Source organism: Pimephales promelas, chromosome 4 (genome assembly GCF_988280905.1).
Source record: "Pimephales promelas chromosome 4, fPimPro1.hap1.1, whole genome shotgun sequence".
Taxonomy (NCBI): domain Eukaryota; kingdom Metazoa; phylum Chordata; class Actinopteri; order Cypriniformes; family Leuciscidae; genus Pimephales; species Pimephales promelas.
The window spans coordinates 47,101,851-47,125,626 of record NC_142772.1 but is presented as its reverse complement, the minus strand read 5'-3'; the positions used below and the strand labels follow the sequence as shown (position 1 = coordinate 47,125,626).

General features: G+C 38.2%; 1 protein-coding gene across 3 annotated transcripts in view; it reads right to left on the bottom strand.

Moving 5' to 3' along the window:
• The window catches only part of LOC120489678 (uncharacterized), a 132,362-nt gene that overhangs the window by 85,583 nt on the left and 23,003 nt on the right, over nucleotides 1-23,776 (bottom strand). For 2 of the 3 annotated variants that reach the window (XM_039686674.2, XM_039686673.2), the window contains exon 2: nucleotides 11,614-15,263. In XM_039686674.2, the coding sequence (XP_039542608.2) occupies nucleotides 11,614-14,486 (2,873 nt within the window). In that variant the 5' untranslated portion in view covers nucleotides 14,487-15,263. Of the gene's footprint in view, nucleotides 1-11,613; nucleotides 15,264-20,539; nucleotides 20,664-23,776 lie in introns of those variants that run through there. The other variant, XM_089130618.1, reaches the window with a different exon arrangement.

Genomic DNA, 23,776 nt, shown 5'->3' with positions numbered 1-23,776 from the left:
CTCAGAGTTGTAAAGTGGATTTGGGGGTGCAGGGTAATTGACTTCATACTCCATGGCTCCTCTTATGTAAACCTGCCGTTACACCACATGACAGCCACAAGATAAACACCATTTAGGAAGTGCAAACAGGGCCTGGTGGCAATGAATCAAGCCTGAATCTATTCATCCGAACTATGGATCAATAGAGCAAACCATTTCACCAAACAGATTAAAGGGTTGTGCTGTTATCACAGACGGTAGAAGCTCAGCGGAGGAATGCAGTTTATATAATATCAATTTACAGCCAGACCGTGGCTACTAGATGAATGTCGATATTTGATTTTTTTGTTTGCTTGGACTTCTTGCTATTTTATGCATTTCTCAATGGGAATGCATTGGAAATGTCTTAAGTGGGATTCTTTTTAACATTAACAATTAAAAGACCATTAAACCAATTAAATTTAAAATGTTTAATGCAAGAAGTAACTGAAAAAAAATGGTTGAAAAATAATCAAGGAAGTCTTCCACATTGTTTTTCACAAAATAAACTAAATGAAGAGTGATATTTAACCATTGAATGTGCAATTTTACATACAAAACAAATAATTTATTATGAATAATGTAGCCTTTGTACATTCATATTTTATATATTTGTACATACATACAGGTGAAACTCGAAAAAATTAAATATTGTGCAAAAGTTCAGTAATTTAAAAGGTGAAACTAATATATTATATAGACTCATTACACGTAAAGTGAGATATTTCAAGCCTTTATTTGCTATAATTTTGATGATTATGGCTTACAGATATGAAAACCTTTTTACACTATTCTCATTTTGAATTTGGGCTTTTCAGATAGGGGTATTACTTTATTTTATTTTATTTTTACTCTTAACTGTTTTTATTTATATTGATTGCATTTACTGAATGAGCACTATGCCACTGTTTGTCCGACTGTTACTGTACATTTTATTTTCGACACTGTATTTTATTTTTATTATTATGATTTTTCTTTTATTCTAAACTGTTTTAATTATTCTGACTTCTTTAATTTCTTCCATGTAAAGCACTTTGAATTGCCACTGTGTATGAAATGTGTTATATAAATAAACTTGCCTTGCCTTGCCTTGCCTTTTCATAAGCTGTGATCCATAATCATCAAAACTAACAAATAAAGGCTTGAAATATCTCACTTTGCATGTAATGAGTCTATATAATATATTAGTTTCACCTTTTAAGTTGAATTACTGACATAAATGAACTTTTACACGATATTCTAATTTTTCGAGTTTCACCTGTATACAGTAGCTATAAATGAGTAAAATAATAATATATCTTATCATGCATACACAAAAAAGATGCATATACACAATGCACATAAATATGCATCTTTTTTGTATATGCATGTAGATAAGATATATTATTATTTTACTCATCATAATAAATAGTTATTGACAGATGTACATAAACACAAACATATAACTTCTGAAGGAAATGAACATGACAGAATTTATATCACATCACCCTCAGTCCTCAAATGCTGGTTTGTCATTTGGTGGAACTGTAAGCTGGTCGAGCAGCCATTGAAGCATGGCATTTTAAAGGAGGGAGAAAGAGAGAGAGTTTCCTAATATGCAGGTGTTAACTTTGAAATGTTAACTCTGAGCCTGTGTCCTGCTGAGATCTAGACTACAGCACACTGAGTCATGTTTAGCGGGTGGGAGGGAGAGTGTCAAACGGAGGGCTGTTTATCGCTCTCAAACAAAACACACTCGCAGAACCAGCAACTGGAACTCAAGGTTTTCAAGGAGAAAACAAACAAAAATGTAGTGCTAAAAGAGTACATAATGATTATTTAAAAAATAATCACTGGCTACTTCGGGAACAGTCCAGTCCCTCCAGAAAAACGCGATTATGCGATCGCTGAATTCAATGCAAAATCAGCCAAAGTCCGCATATTTATGCGGGGGCCGCATTTTTTCAAATACGCCGCACTTTCGCCGCATAAATTGCCGATTTCCGTGCAAAATATGTGGGGTTTGCATAATTTCATAATCCTCGCATTTTCGTTGCAAAAAAAGTCAAATGTATCTTAGCAGAAAGTTGAAAAATGTGCGTTTGCTTCACACAAGAGCAGCCATTTCCCCCTGTTTCCATGGGGACGTTATGAAGTGACGCAATTACGCGACGCCAGACAGACTCACGGAGGCGATTGACATCTCACAAATCGAACTCGTATAACTGTCTGTCACACGTTTTACCGTCACGCCGTTACTTAATAAACAACATAATATAAAAGAAGTAGCATCAAACAGAAATTACCCGCACACATGGGGTGTTTGTGGCGCACATATAACACTGCAGAGAGTTCAACAGGGAGCGCGCAGCTCTTAAAGGGGCCACACCTTATTTACACTCGTTACAGTCTGAAATAAAACAAGATGAGAAATTAAATATTCCCAGCACTTTCTATGATGTAGTATGCTTGTTTATCAAAGGAAGTAATAAGAAATGACTCTTACATTAGCCTAGTGAGAACAGGATGTTGGGGGAATAACTTTTTTTCTCTTTTTTATCAAACCGCAATTTTTGCAAGTTCCCTCAATTTTTGCAAATTCCTGCAATTTCATCCCATAAAATTGCATAAATATCCCGCATATTCTTTCCATCGCATTTTTAAAGAAAACGGGCCACGTAATCAAGGATTTTTGCCCGCAACAATCACAAAAAAACTCCTATATTATATTATGGTAAATATGGAATACTATTATGGTAAATGTTATATATAAATCGCAAATTTTTTCACAAATTTTTGGAAATTACCACCACAAAATCAGTCATTTTGATCGCAAAAATCACACAAAAAAAAAATCGTGAAATCCTGGAGGGACTGACAGTCAAGTCTGATCTCAGTCAAATGTAAAGTCTGAAACCACATGCTTCAATTTTGCATTCAAATTCAAACTTTTCAACTTTTTATTTGCTAAATATTTAAGTCAAGTCACATTTATTTTATTTATATAGCGCTTTTTACAATACAGTCAGGTATTAATGAAAACGCATCCCATGGTCTCAATGCATTTCTACAATGTTTCTGAAAAAACGCACACGTTCAGAACGCTGACCACAATTCCAGATGGGCGAATTGTGTTACCCAAACAAAATTATCCATTAAACCTCACATTTGTGCTCGATTACATCTGACAGCAGCGGCGTCTGATTATCCAATCTGTTCTGTTGGCCGGTCCAGAACTCTGAAGGCTGAGTAAGCCAGGAGCTTAGAGGTATCAGGAGCCTAGCTGATCCACGGCCTTGTTTGTGTTCTCTGACGTGGCTCGAATGAGCCTCGCGCCAGCCTGGATAACAGCCTCCTCACCCACCACCATCTGTGTTGATGTAAAATAACCCTGGATCCACTGATCCCGGATCAGTTTCCTCCTCTTGATTCCGTTAGGACTGAGGTTGAGGAAACTGATCCTGGTCCAAAAATGCAAAAGCCCCAAAGGTGTGGGAGGCAAAAAACAAGAAATGAACACACAACAACATTTAATGACGGTGGTGAACACTCACTCAATACAAATTCCTGTCATGACCACTCTCGGGGTGTTTGACATGGCAATGGATATCACAATGTTGTTTGGTCCTGGCGGAATAGATCTGATACGCCAATACACACACTGCTATCCACAAGTTTTGCTACGCCCCATGAGGCCTTGCGTCAAAAGTGGGCGCGACTTCCGGTTGGAAGTAAACAAAGCGCGACTTGACATGCTTGACACTCGTTCATTCAACAGTTGACAGTCATTCAAGTTATAGCGATCCAAACTAGCTAACGATGTGGGAACACAACCTCAACGAAATTAAAAAGGGTGAAATAACAGTACCTTTACCCTCCGCAGTAGTTGATTGGGAGTATTATAATAACATTATTAATAATCAATACTCATCGAGGCATGTTGACAGACAGTTGTGCGAGCTGACAAACAATTAAAATAAAAAATACACACTTAGTCATTGTGCTTTGGAGTTTATTCAAAATTATAAATGAATGTGCTGCTTGAATACATTAACTGGCACATTTGGTATTCTGTCAACTCCTGAGTTTAGGTGTAACATCAGTAGCGAACAGCCAATCACATGCTGATAGAGTTTATAGAACATTAAGAATTTAAACAAATGTACACAGGAAGATTCGTCGTCTTTTGGGAGGTGATGGAAACTACAGTCGTTGGCAGGATCAGAGACGGGCTCTGGCAGGATCACTCTAATTTCGTTTTTAGCTTATGTTCAAAACAATCACGTTTAAGCCACTAAATTAGTTTAGTCCGGTTATGCATACAACCGCGAACAGCACATGTTGTCCCTGAGCTCCGTAACGACATCTCTCATAAAGATTTGCGTCTTTAAATAGTAAAATAATTCTCCGAAAAACAGCTAGCCTCTTCGCTAACTAACACACAAAACACCATTGGAATGCTACTTCCGCCGCCTCACCGGAAGTTTCACCCACTTTATTTTTTACAGGAGCGCCCCTCGGAAACTTGGGGATACACCCTGCTTTTAGTAAGACAGACACTCTAGAGCTGTACAATAAAGCAGACATGAATAACCCGTATGGAGGGTTTCTGAAAGCGCTGCAGCAAGTGTTGACCAGTGGTGGAATGTAACGAAGTACAAATAATTTGTTACTTTACTTAAGTACATTTTTCACGTATCTTTACTTTACTTAAGTACAATAAATAGTGCATACTTTTTACTTCGTTACATTTTGCAGCAATTATTATACTTTCTACTCCACTACATTTCTACAACTTCTGTTACATTTTCATTACATTTTCTATCAACCCGGTTACACTAAATAAAATGTGTCTCGCACGCAGTGTGTTTATCGTACAATTTATACCCGAAAATTTGTTTTTACGTGCATAGGAAACACACCGTGTGTAATAAACGTTTGGTTAGGATTATGGCAAGCCAAGAGGTTCAGAATTACACCATAAATGAATCGCGTTTAATGCCAAAAAATAGTTAGGATAAGCATGATGTGTATATTGCCTAATTGCAAGCTTGTTTCAGAAATGGTGACAACATTTTTTCCCATCATTTTGAACATCATTATAGGAGTATTAGGTTGAATGAGTAAGAATTAAATGTTTTATTAATCATTAGAAAATAGACATTAAGAGAATAAATTGTTATGCAAGTACTTTTACTTTTAATACTTAAAGTACATTTAAAATCAGGTACTTTTTACTTTTTACTTAAGTATGGTTGTCATTGTGTTACTTCTACTTTTACTAAAGTAAATATTTATCTGGTTATTTGTACTTTTACTTAAGTACTGAGATTCAGTACTTCCTCCACCACTGGTGTTGACCAAATATTTAAGCTTTTTGATTGGCTACTGATACAGCAGGAACCAATCAGCTTGTCATATAGAGAATGATGTGATTGCAAGCAGATTGAGTTAAGAATCTATCAGCCTGAACCATTTAGAGTTTCATAACAAAACTTTATATTTGAACAATTGGCAAAATCGTAAGATTTGTAGGAAACAAAATGCACTCTTAGAAGAAAAGGTTCTATTTAGAACCTGTAAAGGTTCTATTTAGAACCTTAAAAGGTTCTATCAGCACTATACAGGGTTCAATAATAAGAATCCTTTAGGGTTCTTTGTAACCATATGGAACCTTTTGGGTTCATTCATTATCATTTGTTTTGTCCTTTCCGGATTAAATATTTCATATTATTGACAAACTTCAAGACCCTAAAATGTATTTATGAATGCATGTGAATGATCACAATTCAAGATTATGGGGGTTAGAATATGTATATATTTATATCATTTTATGTAGTTAATCAATATCACACGAAGAGTGCCATTTCAGTTTTTCCTCCTCCAAAAATCTTTAAGGAACAATAATTGAAATGTTGCAGGTAATGTAATATATGAATGAATAACAGCGTATAAAGAACCTTTGTGCCAAAAGGGTTCTTTCTTGTCATTATAGAACCTTTTTTAGCATAAAAGGTTCTTTGGAGTTGAGTAAAGAACCCTATGCTTCATATATACAACCCCAATGAACCCTTTTTTCCAAGAGTGTGGTTAATTGGACACATATGACTTCACGACTCCTAATTTAAAATGAGTAATATAAATGCATGGAAATCTTGACATTAAACTAGAAAGACTATCAGTGGAAAAGGAGGACTAAGTTATACACAAATAAAATATGCAGAAATATCAACAAAAATAGTTGGGTCACGCATTACAAATGACTGAAAAACACAGCTTGCTTTTCATTCTACCTTTTCCAAGACTCCCGATAGACATGCTGAACGTTATTACAAAAATAGGAGTCACAAACAAAGCAAGCGAGGAATACTACACAGCAATTACGGGCTAATCTTGCACATTACATTTGAGCGTTCTCAAAGGAACAAGAAAGTGGTAATTCTCAGGCCTTCATCAGCTACAACAAACAGCTTTGTGTGCATTATAGGCCGCATGAAGCAAACTGCCTCAAATGATACACACTTAAAATCATTACTTTCTAAGGCTTTTTCCACTACGATAAAATGTTGGATTTAAATTCTTTTGAAATTCAGTTGAGGACTCGTGTTGAGTCACGCTTTTCATTTATGAAAGGGGTTAGCATTGCTTTTAACATGTGTTTATGAAGCCTTGCTCCACTATAAATACTCATCTAATATGAGGTGCACATCAACAGTAAACTGCTATTTTTTTTAAGATGGACAAGCAGCAGTTATACATTCAGAGCTTACATAACATTAACATGAAATGATTCAATAAAAAAAGTCAACATGAAATAAAAATGTAACATTTTTGCATTTGCTACTTAAGTCTATCATTCACTCACCCTCATTCCATATCTTTCTTTCCTCCATGGAGCATAAAAGATGTTCATCGTGTTTTTGTTTTATATAATACACTCTCAGAAAAAAAGGTCCAAAAGCTGTCACTGGGGCTGTACCTTTTCAAAAGGTACACTTTTGTACCTAAAGGGTGCATATTGGTACCTTAATGGTACATTTTAGCACCTAAAATGTAAATAATAGCACCGAAAATGTATATTAACACCTAAATGTACATAACAGCACCTACAATGTACACATTAGCACCTAAAATTTACCTATTAGCACCTAAATGTACATAATAGCACCTAAAATTTACACATTAGCACCTAAATGTACATAATAGCACCTAAACTGTACACATTAGCACCTAAAATGTTCATATTAGCACCTAAAATGTACATAATAGCACCAAAAATGTACACATTAGCACCTAAAATGTTCATATTAGCACCAAAAATGTACACATTAGCACCTAAAATGTATTAGCACCTAAAGGGTACATAATAGCACCTAAAATGTACACATTAGCACCTAAAATGTACATATTAGCACCTAAAATGGAAAAAATTTACCTTTTGAAAATGTACAGCCTCAGTGACAGCTTTTGTACCTTTTTTTCTGAGAGTGTATATGCCTGTCAAGCTCTAAAGCAGAAAAAAGTAGTCCATATGACTTATTCTGTCTTTTGAAGTCAAATAAAAAGCTTAATGCATTAAAGATGTGATTTACTGAAAACCGTCACCACCTCCATACCTTGACATTGAAATTGGTACATCATTTCTTATGCCAAACAAAGACAGAAAGTCAGGTTTTGATCAACATGAGAGTAAGTAAATGATGACAGGATTTTTATTTTTCTATGAACTAACCATTGAATTGTTATTTGTACTTAAAGTGCAACAGGATTTCTACTGGTCTCCAAGTGAGTCTGTTTTGGTATATTTAAATGTGACACCATGTTGATATCTGCCTCTGTTTGTATTGCATGGTCGTTCAAGAAAAAAACAGAGATTCCCTCTGCTGTCCACAGAGCTGTGTTATCTCCTGAGCACTGTCCCACTTCTGCATGCTGTAAATACCCTCTCAAATACAAGAAAATGCCCTAATGTAGGCCATAGTGTCTTCTGGAAGCCTTCAGTCATGTCTGAACCGGGGCAGAGTCGGCTGAGTGACTTTAGCTCTACTGTTCTAGTTGTGACTTCTGATATTCACCGTCATACATTTACTGACCTGAAGTCGATAAGACACATAAGCTCATTTTCTTTCTTTTTTCTTTTCAAGTGTACCAAAACTAATTGAAAAGAAGAAAACCTTGGAAGTATACTTGGATGCGATAAACCATATACAGCCTAACTGGTCAACGTTTCACATTTTGAGCCAACCAAAAAACGAGCGTTTACACTACGAAAGCAATCCGGTCGAACGCGTTTTCTGGAAGAGGTTGAAAGTAGAAAAGCTCAAAAAGTGGTTTACCCCATTTACTTAGCGTCATGACTAAAACGGCTCTTAAAGGGTTAGTTCACCCAAAAATGAAAATTAAGTCATTAATTACTCACCCCCATGCTGTACCAACCCCGTAAGACCTTCGTTCGTCTTCGGAACACAAATGAAGATATTTTTGATTAAATTTGAGAGCTGTATAACTACCACATTGGCTCCTAAGGGACTGCCTCTTGACGGCCCAGAAAGTCAATGAAGAAAATGTTTAAATATCCCAAGTGACTACCGTGGCTCAACTATATGTTTATCAAGCGACGCGAATACTTTTTGTGCGAAAAAACAAACAAAAATAACAATATCTTCCTTGTAGGCCAGAAATGAGACTTCCTTAGATTTCCACGACGCATGCGCGAGAATTGCGATCTGCTTACACCAGCTTACACCACTTCAGATCGCAATTCTCGCGCATGCGTCGTGGAAATCTAAGGAAGTCTCATTTCTGGCCTACAAGGAAGATATTGTTATTTTTGTTTGTTTTTTCGCACAAAAAGTATTCGCGTCGCTTGATAAACATATAGTTGAGCCACGGTAGTCACTTGGGATATTTAAACATTTTCTTCATTGACTTTCTGGGCCGTCAAGAGGCAGTCCCTTAGGCAGCTAATGTGGTAGTTATACAGCTCTCAAATTTAATCAAAAATATCTTCATTTGTGTTCCGAAGACGAAAGAAGGTCTTACGGGGTTGGTACAGCATGGGGGTGAGTAATTAATGACTTAATTTTCATTTTTGGGTGAACTAACCCTTTAACACAGGTCTAAACAGAGCCAATCACCTGGACTCATCAACCAATCATAGTCTTCTGACTGTATGGGAATTGTAGGGTTATTATGATTTTTGGATAAGAATGTTAATTCGGGAACAACCCACCGACCACATCAAGCTCCATCAAGATATTTAAAAACTTAAAAATATTTCTAATCCAACTAATCTGTGGTGACTGTCAGTAATGTCTGCAGTAGCCTGATGCAATCCGACTTTACAACTACAGCAGCAAAAGCCAATGCTTTGAAATAAAGTGCATTTTAGAAGAATGGGAAAATTACAATTTTATTAAAAAAACTAAAGTTACAAAATAAAAATAAAAACACTATGCATGCTATTTTTCCATATATGAAACAAATAGCTTATAAAACAGCAGCTTATATAAGATATAAATAAACAACAAAGATCAAGGCAGTAAGTGCCAAAAAGAACACAGAGCCACTATCTGAGATCTGAGTGCACGGTTGGTCCATCATTAGTATGCCACTGACATGAATTTTTAAAGGATTTCAGCCCATTGCTTTTTTATCTTTGAAATTGAATTTGTTACAGCGAGAATGAAATTGGTGGCGCTTTCCTTTCCCGTCGGTGAGTAACCCTACCTCATAACAGACACGTGATATCAAAAAGTCTTAATATGCTTTTATGGTGCCATCATACCAAAATTATGTTCATTTGTTATTCAATTAATAAAAATAAACTTTCAGTTGTGTTTAAGTAGTGTCTGACAGGGCACAGCAGAGCTGAACGTTTTTTCATAGTTCATAGCCTGTGAACAGCTGATGGCTGATAATGAGGCTAAGGATTTTGTTTTGATTAATTTTGCAATAACGTGACAGATTTACACATGCATACTAAGTATATTGCCAATTATGCTGTTAAAATGATTTTGCAGATAATAATAAATGTTAGCAAATGTGACTTTATGGCTTGTTCAGTTTAGTTAATTCAAATGAACTATTCCAAAATAGTTCTTAAACATGTCTTGATGTCACTGTGCAATCCATTTAAAATTGTAAAATGCAAATATACTTGATCCTTTTTTTTTGTTGGGACACTTAACTCATTTGTTAGCCATGACTACAACAAGTAAAGAAATCCATGAGGGAAATCCATATTCACACACACACACATACACACAAACGGTGTTCCTTTTTCTTTCGTGAAAAGGCTTAATTTAATATAGTTGGCAGACAATTGTTTTCTTAATTGAATTAAGTTTATGGAACATTTTTATTTTCAAACTGAGATGATGTCTCTCAAAGTAGCATCTCAACTGGCAATAACTTTGATCGAATTTGCTTTCACACATCCTTTTTTGCTTTAGCACATCCTTTTTTACTTTCACACAAGAATTGAGTAGTTCAATTTTAAAAAAAAACTTTTGCTGATAATTTACTCACCCCCATGCCATCCAAGATGTCCATGTCTTTCTTTCTTCAGTCGAAAAGAAATTAAGGTTTTTGATGAAAACATTCCAGGATTTTCTCCATATAATGGACTTCAATGGGAACCAAACGTTTCAAGGTCCAAAAGACAGTTTCAGTGCAGCTTCAAAGGGCTTTAAACGACACCAGACGATGAATAAGGGTCTTATTATTTGAAAAATAAATAAAAAAGTTTAGGTTTTATAAGCACAAATGCTCGCCTTGCTCTGTGATCTGTGAAGAGCGTTCGTGACTCTCCTGTTCGAACTCGTTCATCAAAATTAACAAATCTTTAATAAGAGCATTATTCATCGCCTGGTGTCGTTTAAAGCCCTTTGAAGCTGCACTGAAACTCTCATTTGGATTTTGAACCGTTTGGTTCCCAATGAAGTCCATTATATGGAGAAAATCCTGGAATGTTTTCATCAAAAACCTTAATTTCTTTTCGACTGAAGAAAGAAAGACGTGGACATCTTGGATGACATGGGGGTGAGGAAATTATCAGCAAAAGTTTTTTTTGAAAGTGAACTACTCCTTTAAGACTTTTCAAAGTAAAAGTGGTTGGCACACTCGAAAAAAATGCTGGGTTGTTTCAACCCAAATCTGGGTCAAATATGGACAAACCCAGCCGTTGGGTTACATTTTTAAATTACATTGTCCATATGTCACCCAAAACTGCATTAAAACAACCCAGCATTTTTTAGAGTGCACATTCTTTATAGTCTAAATAAACCTGAAAAGTCATTCAGCAAGACGGCAAGCTAAAAGGCAAACGGTCATATCCCTCAGTGACGAAAATCATCAGAAATTGAAATTGAGTGGACAGATGGGAGGGCAGTTTAAAAAGTATCACCTCTATTACTGCTGGAGCGTATAAATGACAGTCAACACAGGATTATGGATAAAAGCAGAGGGTTGGAACATTTTCCTGCTGTTTATGTCTCACTCAGTCATTTTTTCTTTCTACCAGCCAGAAAAAAATAAGACAATTTACCCATTTGACATTGCCAACAAAATATGCTTTGGCATTCGCGTTATTTCTTGACTCACTCGCGTACTCACCCGTCTCGCTCTGCCTCCTTCTTCTCCAGATCCTGAATGACGTCCAGTAAAACCTTGATGGTGTTCTGGCTGGTTTCCAACACCCCTTCCAGGCTGTGCAGCTGAGACTGCAGAGCCCCAATGTCGTACAGAGGGCCGTTTGGGCCGAACAGTTTCTCTTTTGCCTTTGCCAGGTCTAGTTTACACATAGCCCCAGACATGAGCCCGCCCAGTAGCTCCTGCACCTGCCGCAGTGTGTCCGCTTGGCCTTCTGCTGGTCCAAGAGGGGCCTGGGGATTCGTCCCCGCAGCAGGAGGCAACTGATTTTCAGGGCCGAGGATCGCCCGTCGGCTGCTTAAACATGTGGGCCTCACTGTAGCTCTTGCCTTAGATTTGGGAGGGACAGGAGGTGGGGTTTCACCTGCCTGATGGTGAGTTCCTGCTTCAACAATCGGCTTCGCCACCCCAGTTTTCACTCGGCCCTTGTCTGTGTTGTTGCTCTCAGCTTTGGGGACGGGAGGGTTGCGGGGCTGTCCTGGAGTTGAGGTGCCCTCTTTGCGGGGCGTGTATGGAGGGGGAGGAGGGGGAGGTGGGGGAGGAAGCATGAACTCTCTCCGGTCTCGTCTGTCCTGAGTGTAGCAGAAGGCCTGAGGGGGAGAGTGACTCACCCCAGTGTTAGAGTACAGCAGAGCAGTCTGTGGCGGACAGGCGTAAGGAGGTAAGGAATGCCTGAAATTAGCCGAGGGAAGCACAGTTTCTTGGGGTTTACTAGCATACATCATTGCCTCACGTGGACAGAGAATGGGTGACATATTCTGTGGGAATGATTTGGAGTGTGGTACCGTTTGATTTTGAGTCTTAAGCTGTTGCACGATTGGAGAGGGACTACTGCAAGACACTGCATTTTGCATACTGGAGTTGCAGTGTGGCAATATTCGAACTGAAAATTTACCTGGTGCCGGTTGTGTGGAAGGGTTGCAAATCAGAACTGGTATGGAAGGAGTCACATTGGTTACCGCATTTTGTTGATCCAAAACGCAATGTATGGCAGTTTGTGCAATAGGGATGGTGGGGCCTTTGAAGTGTGAGACAGGGGTGGCACAGGTTGCCTCGGGAGGAAATGACTTCAAATTGTGAGGGGGGGTTTGGGTAGGAATCTTATGAGATCCTGCAGGTCGTGTGGGAGAGCCAACTGTTGTTGGTTTGTCTTTGACACCGTGTGGTATAGACTGCACTGGAATTTTGCAAGATGATGTGGGGTGAACAGGTGTTGCTGATAAAGGAGATTGCACTGTTTGGACAGGAAGGGTAGGGGTCCTAATCAATGGCTCATTCTGATTAGAAACCTCACAGCATGGCACCGACTGAACGGGAGGTACAGGTTGAGTTGGAGATATCACAGAGTACACAGGTTGATTTGAGGTGTTACCGCATGCCATGGGTTGTGTTGGAGTCTTCTGGCAAGGCTGTGTGGAAGTGACCGTAGAGGCAACTGCAGGTTCTCCTTGAGAACAGGATGTTGTCTTGAAGCCAGCATTGCTGGAGCATGGAATGGTTTCCTCCAGCTTTTGGCAACCGGGCCTGGATTGAGCAGGAGTTGTGGGATCTGTATATGAATCTGAAATGCATTTGGAATCAGGTATTGGGGGAGTCTTGCAATTTGCCGTAGTCTGAATAGCAGGTGTGCAACAACGCCCTGTAGATTCAGTTGGAGACATGCATGATTGCCTGTGTGTGATGTCAGTGGACATGACTTGTGCTGTGGTAGTGCACAAAGGCTCCAGTACAGAGGGGGTCGAAATTATGTTCTCTGGTGGGCAACATTGTGATGTTTCTTTGGGACATGGAAACAATGGACAAGATCCAGGATCTACCTCTGTTTGCAAAGAGGTTGCGTTGGCTGGGATTTTTGAATCACTGCTTACTTCAGTCTGTGTGGAAGAGACACTACATTGCGTATTATGAAGTGTGTTGGGTGTGGGGGAACGCTGTGGAGGCACGATATCTGACGAAGTTCTGTGTGCCACAGCTTTAGGTGTGGGTTTCTTAGGTTGGTTAGAAAGTGTATGGCTTCTGTGCACAGTTTTAGTTGGAGAAGTACAAGGAAGCTCATGTTTCCCAGGATCACTTGCTGCTCTGTTTAAGGATTTCCTCCTCCCTCTCCTTCTAGACTGTTTTTGTGGCGCAGGTTGTGTTGTTGTACCCACAGAGGCAGTTTGATTGTCCTCGGTTTTCTGGCACCTTGATTGCTCGGCGGGGGTACAATGTTGGACAGGACTCTTCCGTGATCTACAAGGCTGTGCGGTCAACTCATCCGAGGAGTCTTCGTCATCCCAGCCTCCCCCCAAGCTGTGACTGCGAGTCTGTGTGGCCGAGAGCGAGGGAGGCTTCTGCAAACTGGGTGAGGTTTGGATGGCTGTACTCCTGCATGGCTGAGTTGGCAGCGGCAGTGTGAGCGAACATGGATGCGTTGGGACCCAGCAGCGTCTGGTAGGCCCAGGGGTAAGTGGGTGCGGTGGTGCTCTCTTCAGAAACGCTGTTACGGCACCAATTGTCTTTTCCATGTCTCCACGGACCGCTCCCACCAGCGAGGGCCCATTTGTTAGCTCTTTCTGCCAGTTTGGAACCTCTGTTGGACTCTTACTCCTCGCCTTTTCATTTTTATCCTTAGACTCATCGTCATCCTCCAAATCTTTAAAGCGTACCTGCTGCGTGCGGTTCCGCCTGCGTTTAAGTCTGCTTTCAATATCTGGAGAGTTTCGGTTGAGGAGGACTGAGCGCACAGTCACGGTTGTGGGTGTTTTGTCTGGGTTGCCATTGCTGTGGCTGTGAACAGTTGGCAAATGGTTAGGCTCTTTGCTCACCATGTTATCCAAGAGTAGCTTATGGACCATAGATGTAAATTTTGACTGCGTAGGGTTTTTGTCTGCTTTCACAAGTCAAATGTGAATAAACAATTAATTAGATAGAAAATTCAGTTGTAGCACACAGTATATTTGACATTTGGCAAACTCTGAACATGGTAAATGCTGCAGTAACAAAAAAATAAAAAATAAAACAGACCAGCCGATGGCAGCAGAGCATGTGACTGGTCCTTTCCTCAGGTCACATGACTGAGGGTTTCTGTTTAAGTCTTTGTGGTAATGCTGTCAGAGTAGGTCCTGGTTTTGGCACGAAGAGTATTTATAAGCAAGTGTCTTTATATGCAAAAGAGGGACTGGTTGTATCCTGAGCTTTAGCCCCATTAGTCCACAGGGGCACTTAAACACTCAATGAGCAACCTTTGTGAAACTCTCTTTGTGTGAGTCCTGAAGAGCATGAACCTTTGGCAGGGAAGGCTTGCGAGTATGTCACAGAAGTCTGCATCATGGTTTCATAGCCGAGAGGAAAATCTCATGTCACATAGCTCTCACGGATGCTTGTCCTAAAAACATCAAGGCAAATAAAATGTCAATAGGAAACAGTTTTCAGGCTGACCAGTGAGAGGATATCCAGACACCTTTAATGCCCTACTTTCCAACTCAAAGCTTTTGTGCACAGTCCTCGCTGGTGTAGCATTTCTTGACTGGGCAATGCATCTCTTTAAGTTGACTTTATCCCTCACATTTGTCCTTGGGTTCCTTTGTCGTTCACTTCATCGTTTTCTTTCGACAGGAACAGAACTGGACCATCTAAGCAAGGTAAAAACACAGAAAAAGGACAGTTAATTCGGTAATGTCCCAAAATCGTGGTTTGTACTTCTGAATCATGTTTTGTCAAACATATACACACACAATAAGTTTGTTCTAGCGTAAAAGGGTACCTGAGGACATACAGAAGTACCTATATTCCTCAAGTATAAGGCCCCGTCCACACTACTGCGTTTTCGTTAAAAACGGAGAATTAAAACGAATACGATCTCCGTCCACACCAGCGTTTTATCTGCGTATTAGAAATTATCTCCGTCCACATTAAAACGACTGAAAACACGGATCACGTGACCATTCACCAACACTGGGCATGCGCGTGATGGTGTAAACAGTGATTGACGAATCAGGGAAGGATACGTCATGACTGATAACACCCAATCATGGAGCCAAGCGTCAGGCCCTGCGTCAGCGTTTCTGAAGTCCTCCGTTTTGTCTCGTCTACACTAAAACGCACTCCGGAGATTCAGAACGCAAAACGGAGCTGCGGCGTTTCTAAACTTCTCCGTTTTAGGTCTTCATTTTTCCCGTTTTAGTCTGGACGGGAGGTGCAAACGTAGCAAAAGGTCTCCGTTTTTAAACGAAAACGCAGTAGTGTGGACGGGGCCTAAAACTGCCCCAACAAAGCAAATATTTCAGTTCCCTTCAATAATCAAGTCTTTGATCTCCTTTCATTTTCTGGTGAGGCAGTCAACGAAATAGTTTAGGGTCAAATGTATGACAACGGTAGATATTGAGAGTACTTTTAGCTTGTCTGTGGCTTTGGGGCTGGTGTTTAACTCAGTGGTGTCTCAGAGGGGGCAGACTAAGAGATATTCAGGGGTAGAAACTGACAACGCTAATTAACTTGGCTTGTCTTTAAGCAACCCCCCTGGCACATGGAGGCACAAGCATGACAGCTGATCGCCTCAGGGAATTCTGAATCACACCGTCACTGTGACCAGGCACTGCATTCTGTCAGTGATCAGACAATCACAGCCCGCTGAGTCATGAAAGGATGTTAAATGTCTGTGTACGTGTCTTGTGGTACACATATTTGCATCAGATGGGGAATCAGTCAGATTGAATCATAGCACAGAAGATCTTACTCAATAAAACTACTAGCATGTCACAGCCATCCACTATGATTTCTTGTATCAAAACAGTCATATAGCTTCAAGTGCTAATTAATTAGCCTATGGGCATATTTTGCTTCTTTCTGATTACAGGATCATTCTTGTTATGCTATGTCTCAATCTACTTAAGCATCAAAATATTAAACGTTTAAAAAAAAATTACAACCATTATTGATCACAGCTCCCAAATTGCACATCCCATTATGGTATACATATTGCATTGCACATCTCAATGGTATACATATTGCACATCCCCGACGGTTTATGCACATTATACATACTACTTACAGCACAGACAGTAAAATCAATATGTTAGAATGCAATTCTGAACATAGACAAAACCAACTGAACAAAATACAGAAGCAGTGCAAAAACTCAATAACCTTTTGCATGCCAAAACACACAGTCAAGCCAAATTCACTTTTTTACAATACGCAATTTTTCAAAGTAGCTTTGCAGACAATCCTGATGTTAACGTTAATTATATCTTAATATCTCCATGCATTATAGTGGGTCCTTCATACTTGCTTTCAAATAATGCCAAAAGGCCATTGAGCACAGAGGCTCACAGGAAAAAGAATAAAGCACAAACTACCACCTTCCACCTTTAGTTTTATGTAGGTAATCAAGCCATCATTGATTGCCTCTCACCCAGCTAAACTACGGGTTCCTCTTGAAATCTCTTACAGCAGCTCTTCAGGTTCAACTACCACTGAAGCCTCAGCCAAAGGCTAAACATGCTCCATTATTAACCTGTTATCTCCATGTAGCCCAAAGATCAATCTGGCTTGGTACAGCTTAGCAATTGTAAAGTAATATAGCTCGATAATTGGGGGCTTGTACAGAACAGACAGAACAGAATAAATGAACAACAGCTGCAGTGTCACCTTTGTTAAATTAAATGCTTTAAAATGTGTAATTAATTTTAAAATTAACATCTGCAGCCCAAAAATTTCAAAAAGTTTCACTGATTGTAAAAGAAGACTATAGCTATAGCTCCCTTTGCAGCAATGCTGAGAATGCAACACATTTTGAAATGCAATGATGGATGAAATCAAGCTTGGGTAGCTAAAAGCATCAGCCTTCACATACTTGCTTAAAAGGGTCATGATTTGAGATCATCAAAGTTTCCTTGATCTTTTGACAGTTATAGAACTTAAGACTTCCTCGTTAGTCCAAAAACAGCTTGAAACCAAGCTCCGAAAATGGATTTTGTCACATTGTGACCTGACAGTGCGGCGAAAGACCACCTCTGCAGAACCAGATCAATGTCTACTTCTACATTTATATCGCATCTTTGAAGAGTATGGAAGCTTGTTTCCGCCACTGAATGAAAAATAAAAAAGGTGACTTTTTATCTCACAATTCGGACTTTTATTATATCACGCAATTATGACTTTATATCTCACAATTCTGAGATATAAAGTCAGAACTGCGATATATAAAGTAAGAATTGCATGATATAAAGTCGCAATTGCATGTTATAAAGTCAGAATTGCGAGATATAAAGTCGAAATTGCATGTTGTAAAGTCAGAATTGTGAGATATAAACTATTCTGAGGGGGGGAAAGTCTTTTTTCAGATGTCAGAATTTTGAGATATAAACTCGCAATTGTGAGAAAAAAAGTCAGAATTGTGAGAAAAACGTCTTTTTTCAGATGTCAGAATTTTGAGATATAAACTCGCAATTGTGAGAAAAAAAGTCAGAATTGTGAGAAAAACAGTCTCAATTCTGTCTTTTTTCTCACAATTACGACTTTATTTCTCAGAATTGCGACTTTATTTCTCAGAATTGCAACTTTATATCTCGCAATTGCGACTTTATTTCTCAGAATTGCGACTTTACATCTCGCAATTGCGACTTTATTTCTCAGAAATGCGTCTTTATATCTCGCAATTGTGACTTTATTTCTCAGAATTGCGTCTTTATATCTCGCAATTGTGACTTTATTTCTCAGAATTCCGACTTTATTTCTCAGAATTGAAACTTTATATCTCGCAATTGCGACTTTATTTCTCAGAATTGCGACTTTATTTCTCAGAATTGCGACTTTATATCTCGCAATTGCGACTTTATTTCTCAGAAATGCGACTTTATATCTCGCAATTGTGACTTTATTTCTCAGAATTGCGTCTTTATATCTCGCAATTGTGACTTTATTTCTCAGAATTGCGACTTTATATCTAGAAAATTGCGACTTTATATCTTGCAAATGCGACTTTATTTCTCAGAATTGCGACTTTATTTCTCAGAATTGCGACTTTATATCTCGCAATTGTGACTTTATTTCTCAGAATTGTGACTACATCTCGCAATTGCGACTTTATTTCTCAGAAATGCGACTTTATATCTCGCAATTGTGACTTTATTTCTCAGAATTGCGTCTTTATATCTCGCAATTGTGACTTTATTTCTCAGAATTCCGACTTTATTTCTCAGAATTGCGACTTTATATGTAGAAAATTGCGACTTTATATCTCGCAAATGTGACTGTATTTCTCAGAATTGCGACTTTATATCGCGCAATTGTGACTTTATTTCTCAGAATTGCGACTTTATATCTCGCAAATGCGACTTTATATCTCGCAATTGTGACTTTATTTCTCAGAATTGCGTCTTTATATCTCGCAATTGTGACTTTATTTCTCAGAATTCCGACTTTATTTCTCAGAATTGCGACTTTATATTTTGCAATTGCGACTTTATTTCTCAGAATTGCGACTTTATATGTAGAAAATTGCGACTTTATATCTCGCAAATGTGACTTTATTTCTCAGAATTGCGACTTTATATCTCGCAATTGTGACTTTATTTCTCAGAATTGCGACTTTATATCTCGCAATTGCGACTTTATTTCTCAGAATTGCGACTTTATATCTAGAAAATTGCGACTTTATATCTTGCAAATGCGACTTTATTTCTCAGAATTGCGACTTTATATCTTGCAAATGCGACTTTATTTCTAGAAAATTGAGACTTTATATCTCGCAATTGCGACTTTATTTCTCAGAATTGCGTCTTTACATCTCGCAATTGCGACTTTATTTTTCAGAAATGGACTTTATATCTCGCAATTGCGACTTTATTTCTCACAATTCTGACTTCATATCTCACAATTGTATGATAAAAAGTCGCAATTATTATCGCAATTATTCTTTTTATTCAGTGGCGGAAACAAGCTTCCATAGGAGAGAAACAGGATCACTGGACGAAAAATAACATTACCTTCCAAAGGATCCTAATGCTTGGAAAATGGCTATGTGAATGTCTCATTGGAGCATTGTTTGTTTATTCGGTACATTTCATCGTGCATTCTTTGGTAAATCAGTCGCGGTTTCGCCGCAGGCTTTGCAAACAGACTTTTACTGTAAGATATGGTCCCAATAGCCATGCCACAACATGTAAGTAACAGTGTTTCTTCTAATGCGTAATCTGTGATCAGTGATTTTTGATATGTAATGGTCCATTTTCAGTCAGACGTTTTTGATTTCAAAATCATTTATTGTTGTTTAAGTGTCAGTAAATCAAGGTCAACTTTACGTGCGCTCCACAGGTCTGTCATCATGCGACAGGAGTAGATCTAAATATAATGCAATCAACACTTTTCAGCAGCTGTAATAGTAAAAACGTAGTAAAAGAGTTCCTCAAGTAATACTTATTGCATATGCAAATTTGTTAGCCAATCATAGCAGTGGATATCTCACAATAGAAATGCCCCAGAACAAAATGGCCTTTTATTTTTGAATTATGACAGTTTTATAAGACAGTTTTATAATTATGACTAACTTTATAAGCGCACCTCAGGAAACATAAAATAATATTTTTTTAAAATGCAGTTCATGACCTCTTTAAAGTATGTTTCAGGCTTTAGGCTTGTTACTTATTAAAGCAATAAGCGACAACAGGCTTGGTGTTCTTATGCGCAAAACAAAGTTCCCTCTTATATCACCATTCAGCCATGATTTATTCATGTGACACTAACAAACTGATATTGTCCATAACTGTCAGCTGGTTACAATTGCCAAAAAGATGTAGTAGTAAAATGTTTTCGAACGCAGCTCATGCAACAACATTTAAAATCGATCTGTTTTATAAAAGTCAAAACGAGTCTTCAGTCTCGACTGAACTCGGTAAAAGAGTGTCACCTTCTTTAGCTGCTGCCTTCTGCTTTATGTAGTTCTGCAAATGATGAAATGTTACGTTCAGTTCAATGCCAGTGGCGGATTCGTGCCCTATCCGGATGCTCAAATGCTCCCATGTGTGATTCATCCTGGCACAGACACCGGATTGAGAAATGTTCTTTTGCATGTCGGGTAAATAATACTTGCTGTTATGGTCACATTACAATACACTGACTGTTCGAGCTTTACACTTCCATCAAAACCATTTAGTAGTTGTTCACAGCAACCACAAAAAAAATCAGGCGGTGTTTCATGTGGGTGTATTAGCATTTATAATGTGCTCACTCTGTGTAAATAAGTTATGAATACATTTGAATATGTATTTGCAGCTTTAACTCGCATGCTTTGTGACAGCTTCACTGAGCCGCACACCTGGACACATTAACTGTTGCCAGCCACGGCCACACGCAAGGGATAGACACTTTGAAATTAATTTTTGGTATGTTCTAGCTTACCTCAAGGGCATCCAAGATGTATTTTTAGGTCAAACCGTTCTTGTCTGTCAGTCATATAATGGAGGTCTATGGTCACCACCTCAAAGTCCAAATTAAACATGATTTAATGACTCGTAAATGTAAGTACACATTGATGGCCTAAGACATGAAACGAGCGGTTTGTGTGAGAAATGTGTGCACGTTTAATTTGGACTTGGATTTGGAGGTGGTGACCATAGACCTCCATTATATGACGTACAGACAAGAACGGTTTGACCTAAAAATATAAAAATTGAAACTACTGCGGAAGCAAAGACACCTACATCTTGGATGCCATTGAGATAAGCTAAAACAAATTAATTTCAAAGTGAACTATCCCTTTAAGAACAAAATTACAGCCAAATATTTCACACTTGATAATATTGTTTTTCATTTCACTTCCCAAATCAGGCCAGGAGAATTTCTAAGGAGATGAGAAATGAGAGATTACAGGAAGGTGGAAACGTAATCAAGCGATGGGAATGAAGAGCAGAGTGTCCCTTTGCTCTCCTGGAACTGCCCTCAATTATCCTGCAAGTCTGGAAGTTGTTCCCCAGAAGAGAAGTCAATTATTTAATGAAGCCCTAAATTGGATGAATCATTTGCATAACCAGAACATTTAATTAGGAAACACTTGGTTGTTTTTTTGAGAAGAAGTGTGGGATTCTGAATTAAAATTCATAGGGCAGGTGTAATCATGGGATTGCGGTCCATCATTGCAGTTCATCATTGTTCATTCATAAAGGACAAAAAGAGGGATCCCAGACAGCAAACTGACATTGAATCAACGTGGAAACGACGTCTCTCATGACATTGAAACAACGTTGATTTTGCTCATCGAATTAACGTTGAACCAACGTCAGACGCGGCATTCTTCAAAGCTAAATGAAAATCGAAAATTGGTTTGCTTTCATAACGTTGAAACAACGTGTTGATTTCAAGTTGATTTTCCGTTAGTTTTGAAAGAATGACGTGTCTGACGTTGGTTCAACGTTAATTCGATGAGCAAAACAATGTCAGATCAACATTGTTTCGATGTCATATTTCCACGTTGATTCAATGTCAGTTTGCTATCTGGGATGTGTTCTTTAATGTTGTCGCTTTGGTATTACTATTAAAAGATGCTTTTTTACTAACGAGTCGTTCCCTTTAAAAGCTCTACTCGAACACAACTCGTTTTTCCACATAAACTCCATTTTTCATAGATGCGCCCGTTCTATTTCCCATGATTCATAGCGGGTTCAACTGACTCGACGGTTTTCTACTTCCTGCTGTCCTTTTTTTCACTAATTGTATCTTAATTTCAATCAATGTTTTATCAACCAATTGCCTGGTTTTAATAAATAAGAAGTATATAACAATAGATGATCATGATGACTGAGGCGACAGCACGCAGACTGGACTTTGGTCTCATGAATGAAACTCGGCGTAACGTTATGCCTAACCTCACCGGCCTGAGTGAGAAATATATAGACTATGCATCTTTAAAAGCAGACGTAAGTTAGACAGGAGTCAAAGGGCTAACCAGCCTAACCTTTTAGTACTGTTATTCTGCAGCAGTCGGGGTGATGATAGAGAGACTGTCGGATGTTTGCTGGAGATCGTGCAGTCACGCATCAGCTATCCTTTGGAAGTTATGAAGCAAAGAAAAACGTTCATTTTTTTTTTATCTGTGATGTGATAAAAAAAAATAACGGGATCAGATCACATTTGATGAATGTTTTTTTTTTTTCGATTTAGTTTAGCGATGTGGGGATGACATAATCTAAAACACATGGCAAAAAAGCCTAAGAAGACTCGAACCGGAAGTTGACAACCGACATCGTCGTCATGGCAGCGCGCATTGTTTAGAGAGCAGAAAAAGGTGGATATTTTGCGATTTCAATCTTGTCCGAATCAGACAAGTTTTTTACTAAAGGTTCTCACAAATGACCTCTGTGAAATTTAAACCTATGTCAGGACAGAAATGATGTTGGAATAATATTTATTTATTTTCACAATGCTTCTCTTTTATATTGATTGACCTTCGTAAAATACCATAGTTAAGGCTAAATGTATTGTTGCAGTGCTCGTTATGGATTTAGACATTACTTCCATCAAATAATCTTCAGAAAAATCCATCACAAAATACAGTAGTCAACATTTTTTTTATTAAAGTTGTCCTAAGACAAGAACAGGTATTGTTCAAGATTCATCAACATTTAATAGTTTGGTAACTTACATTTAATAAAATGGTATTGTTCAAAATTCATCAACATTTAATAACACTTAATAGTCAACATCAAAATTTGATGTTGACCATTAAGCCATTTTCAACTTTGATAATAATCAGAAATGTTTCTTGAGCAGCAAATCATCATATTATAATGATTCCTGAAGGATCATGTGACACTGAAGACTATAAATGCTGAAAATTCAGCTTTGATCTCATGAGTAAATTACATTATTAATCATATTTAAATAAAAAACAGTTCTCACAATATTACTGCTTAGCATATTTCTGAATTGCTTTGATAAGACTCAAAACCATTAAAGTCTCACTGACCCCAAACTTTTGAATGATAGCACACATCTATAACTAAATCCTGGCATATTAATCCTAAATACAAACAGTAGATGAATTTACAGACATCGTATGTTAATAACTGTAATTCATATGTCATTTAGAAAACCAATCCCAGCTGTTCTGTCACAAACCGTCAGATCTAAACGGGTACATTTCAAATCC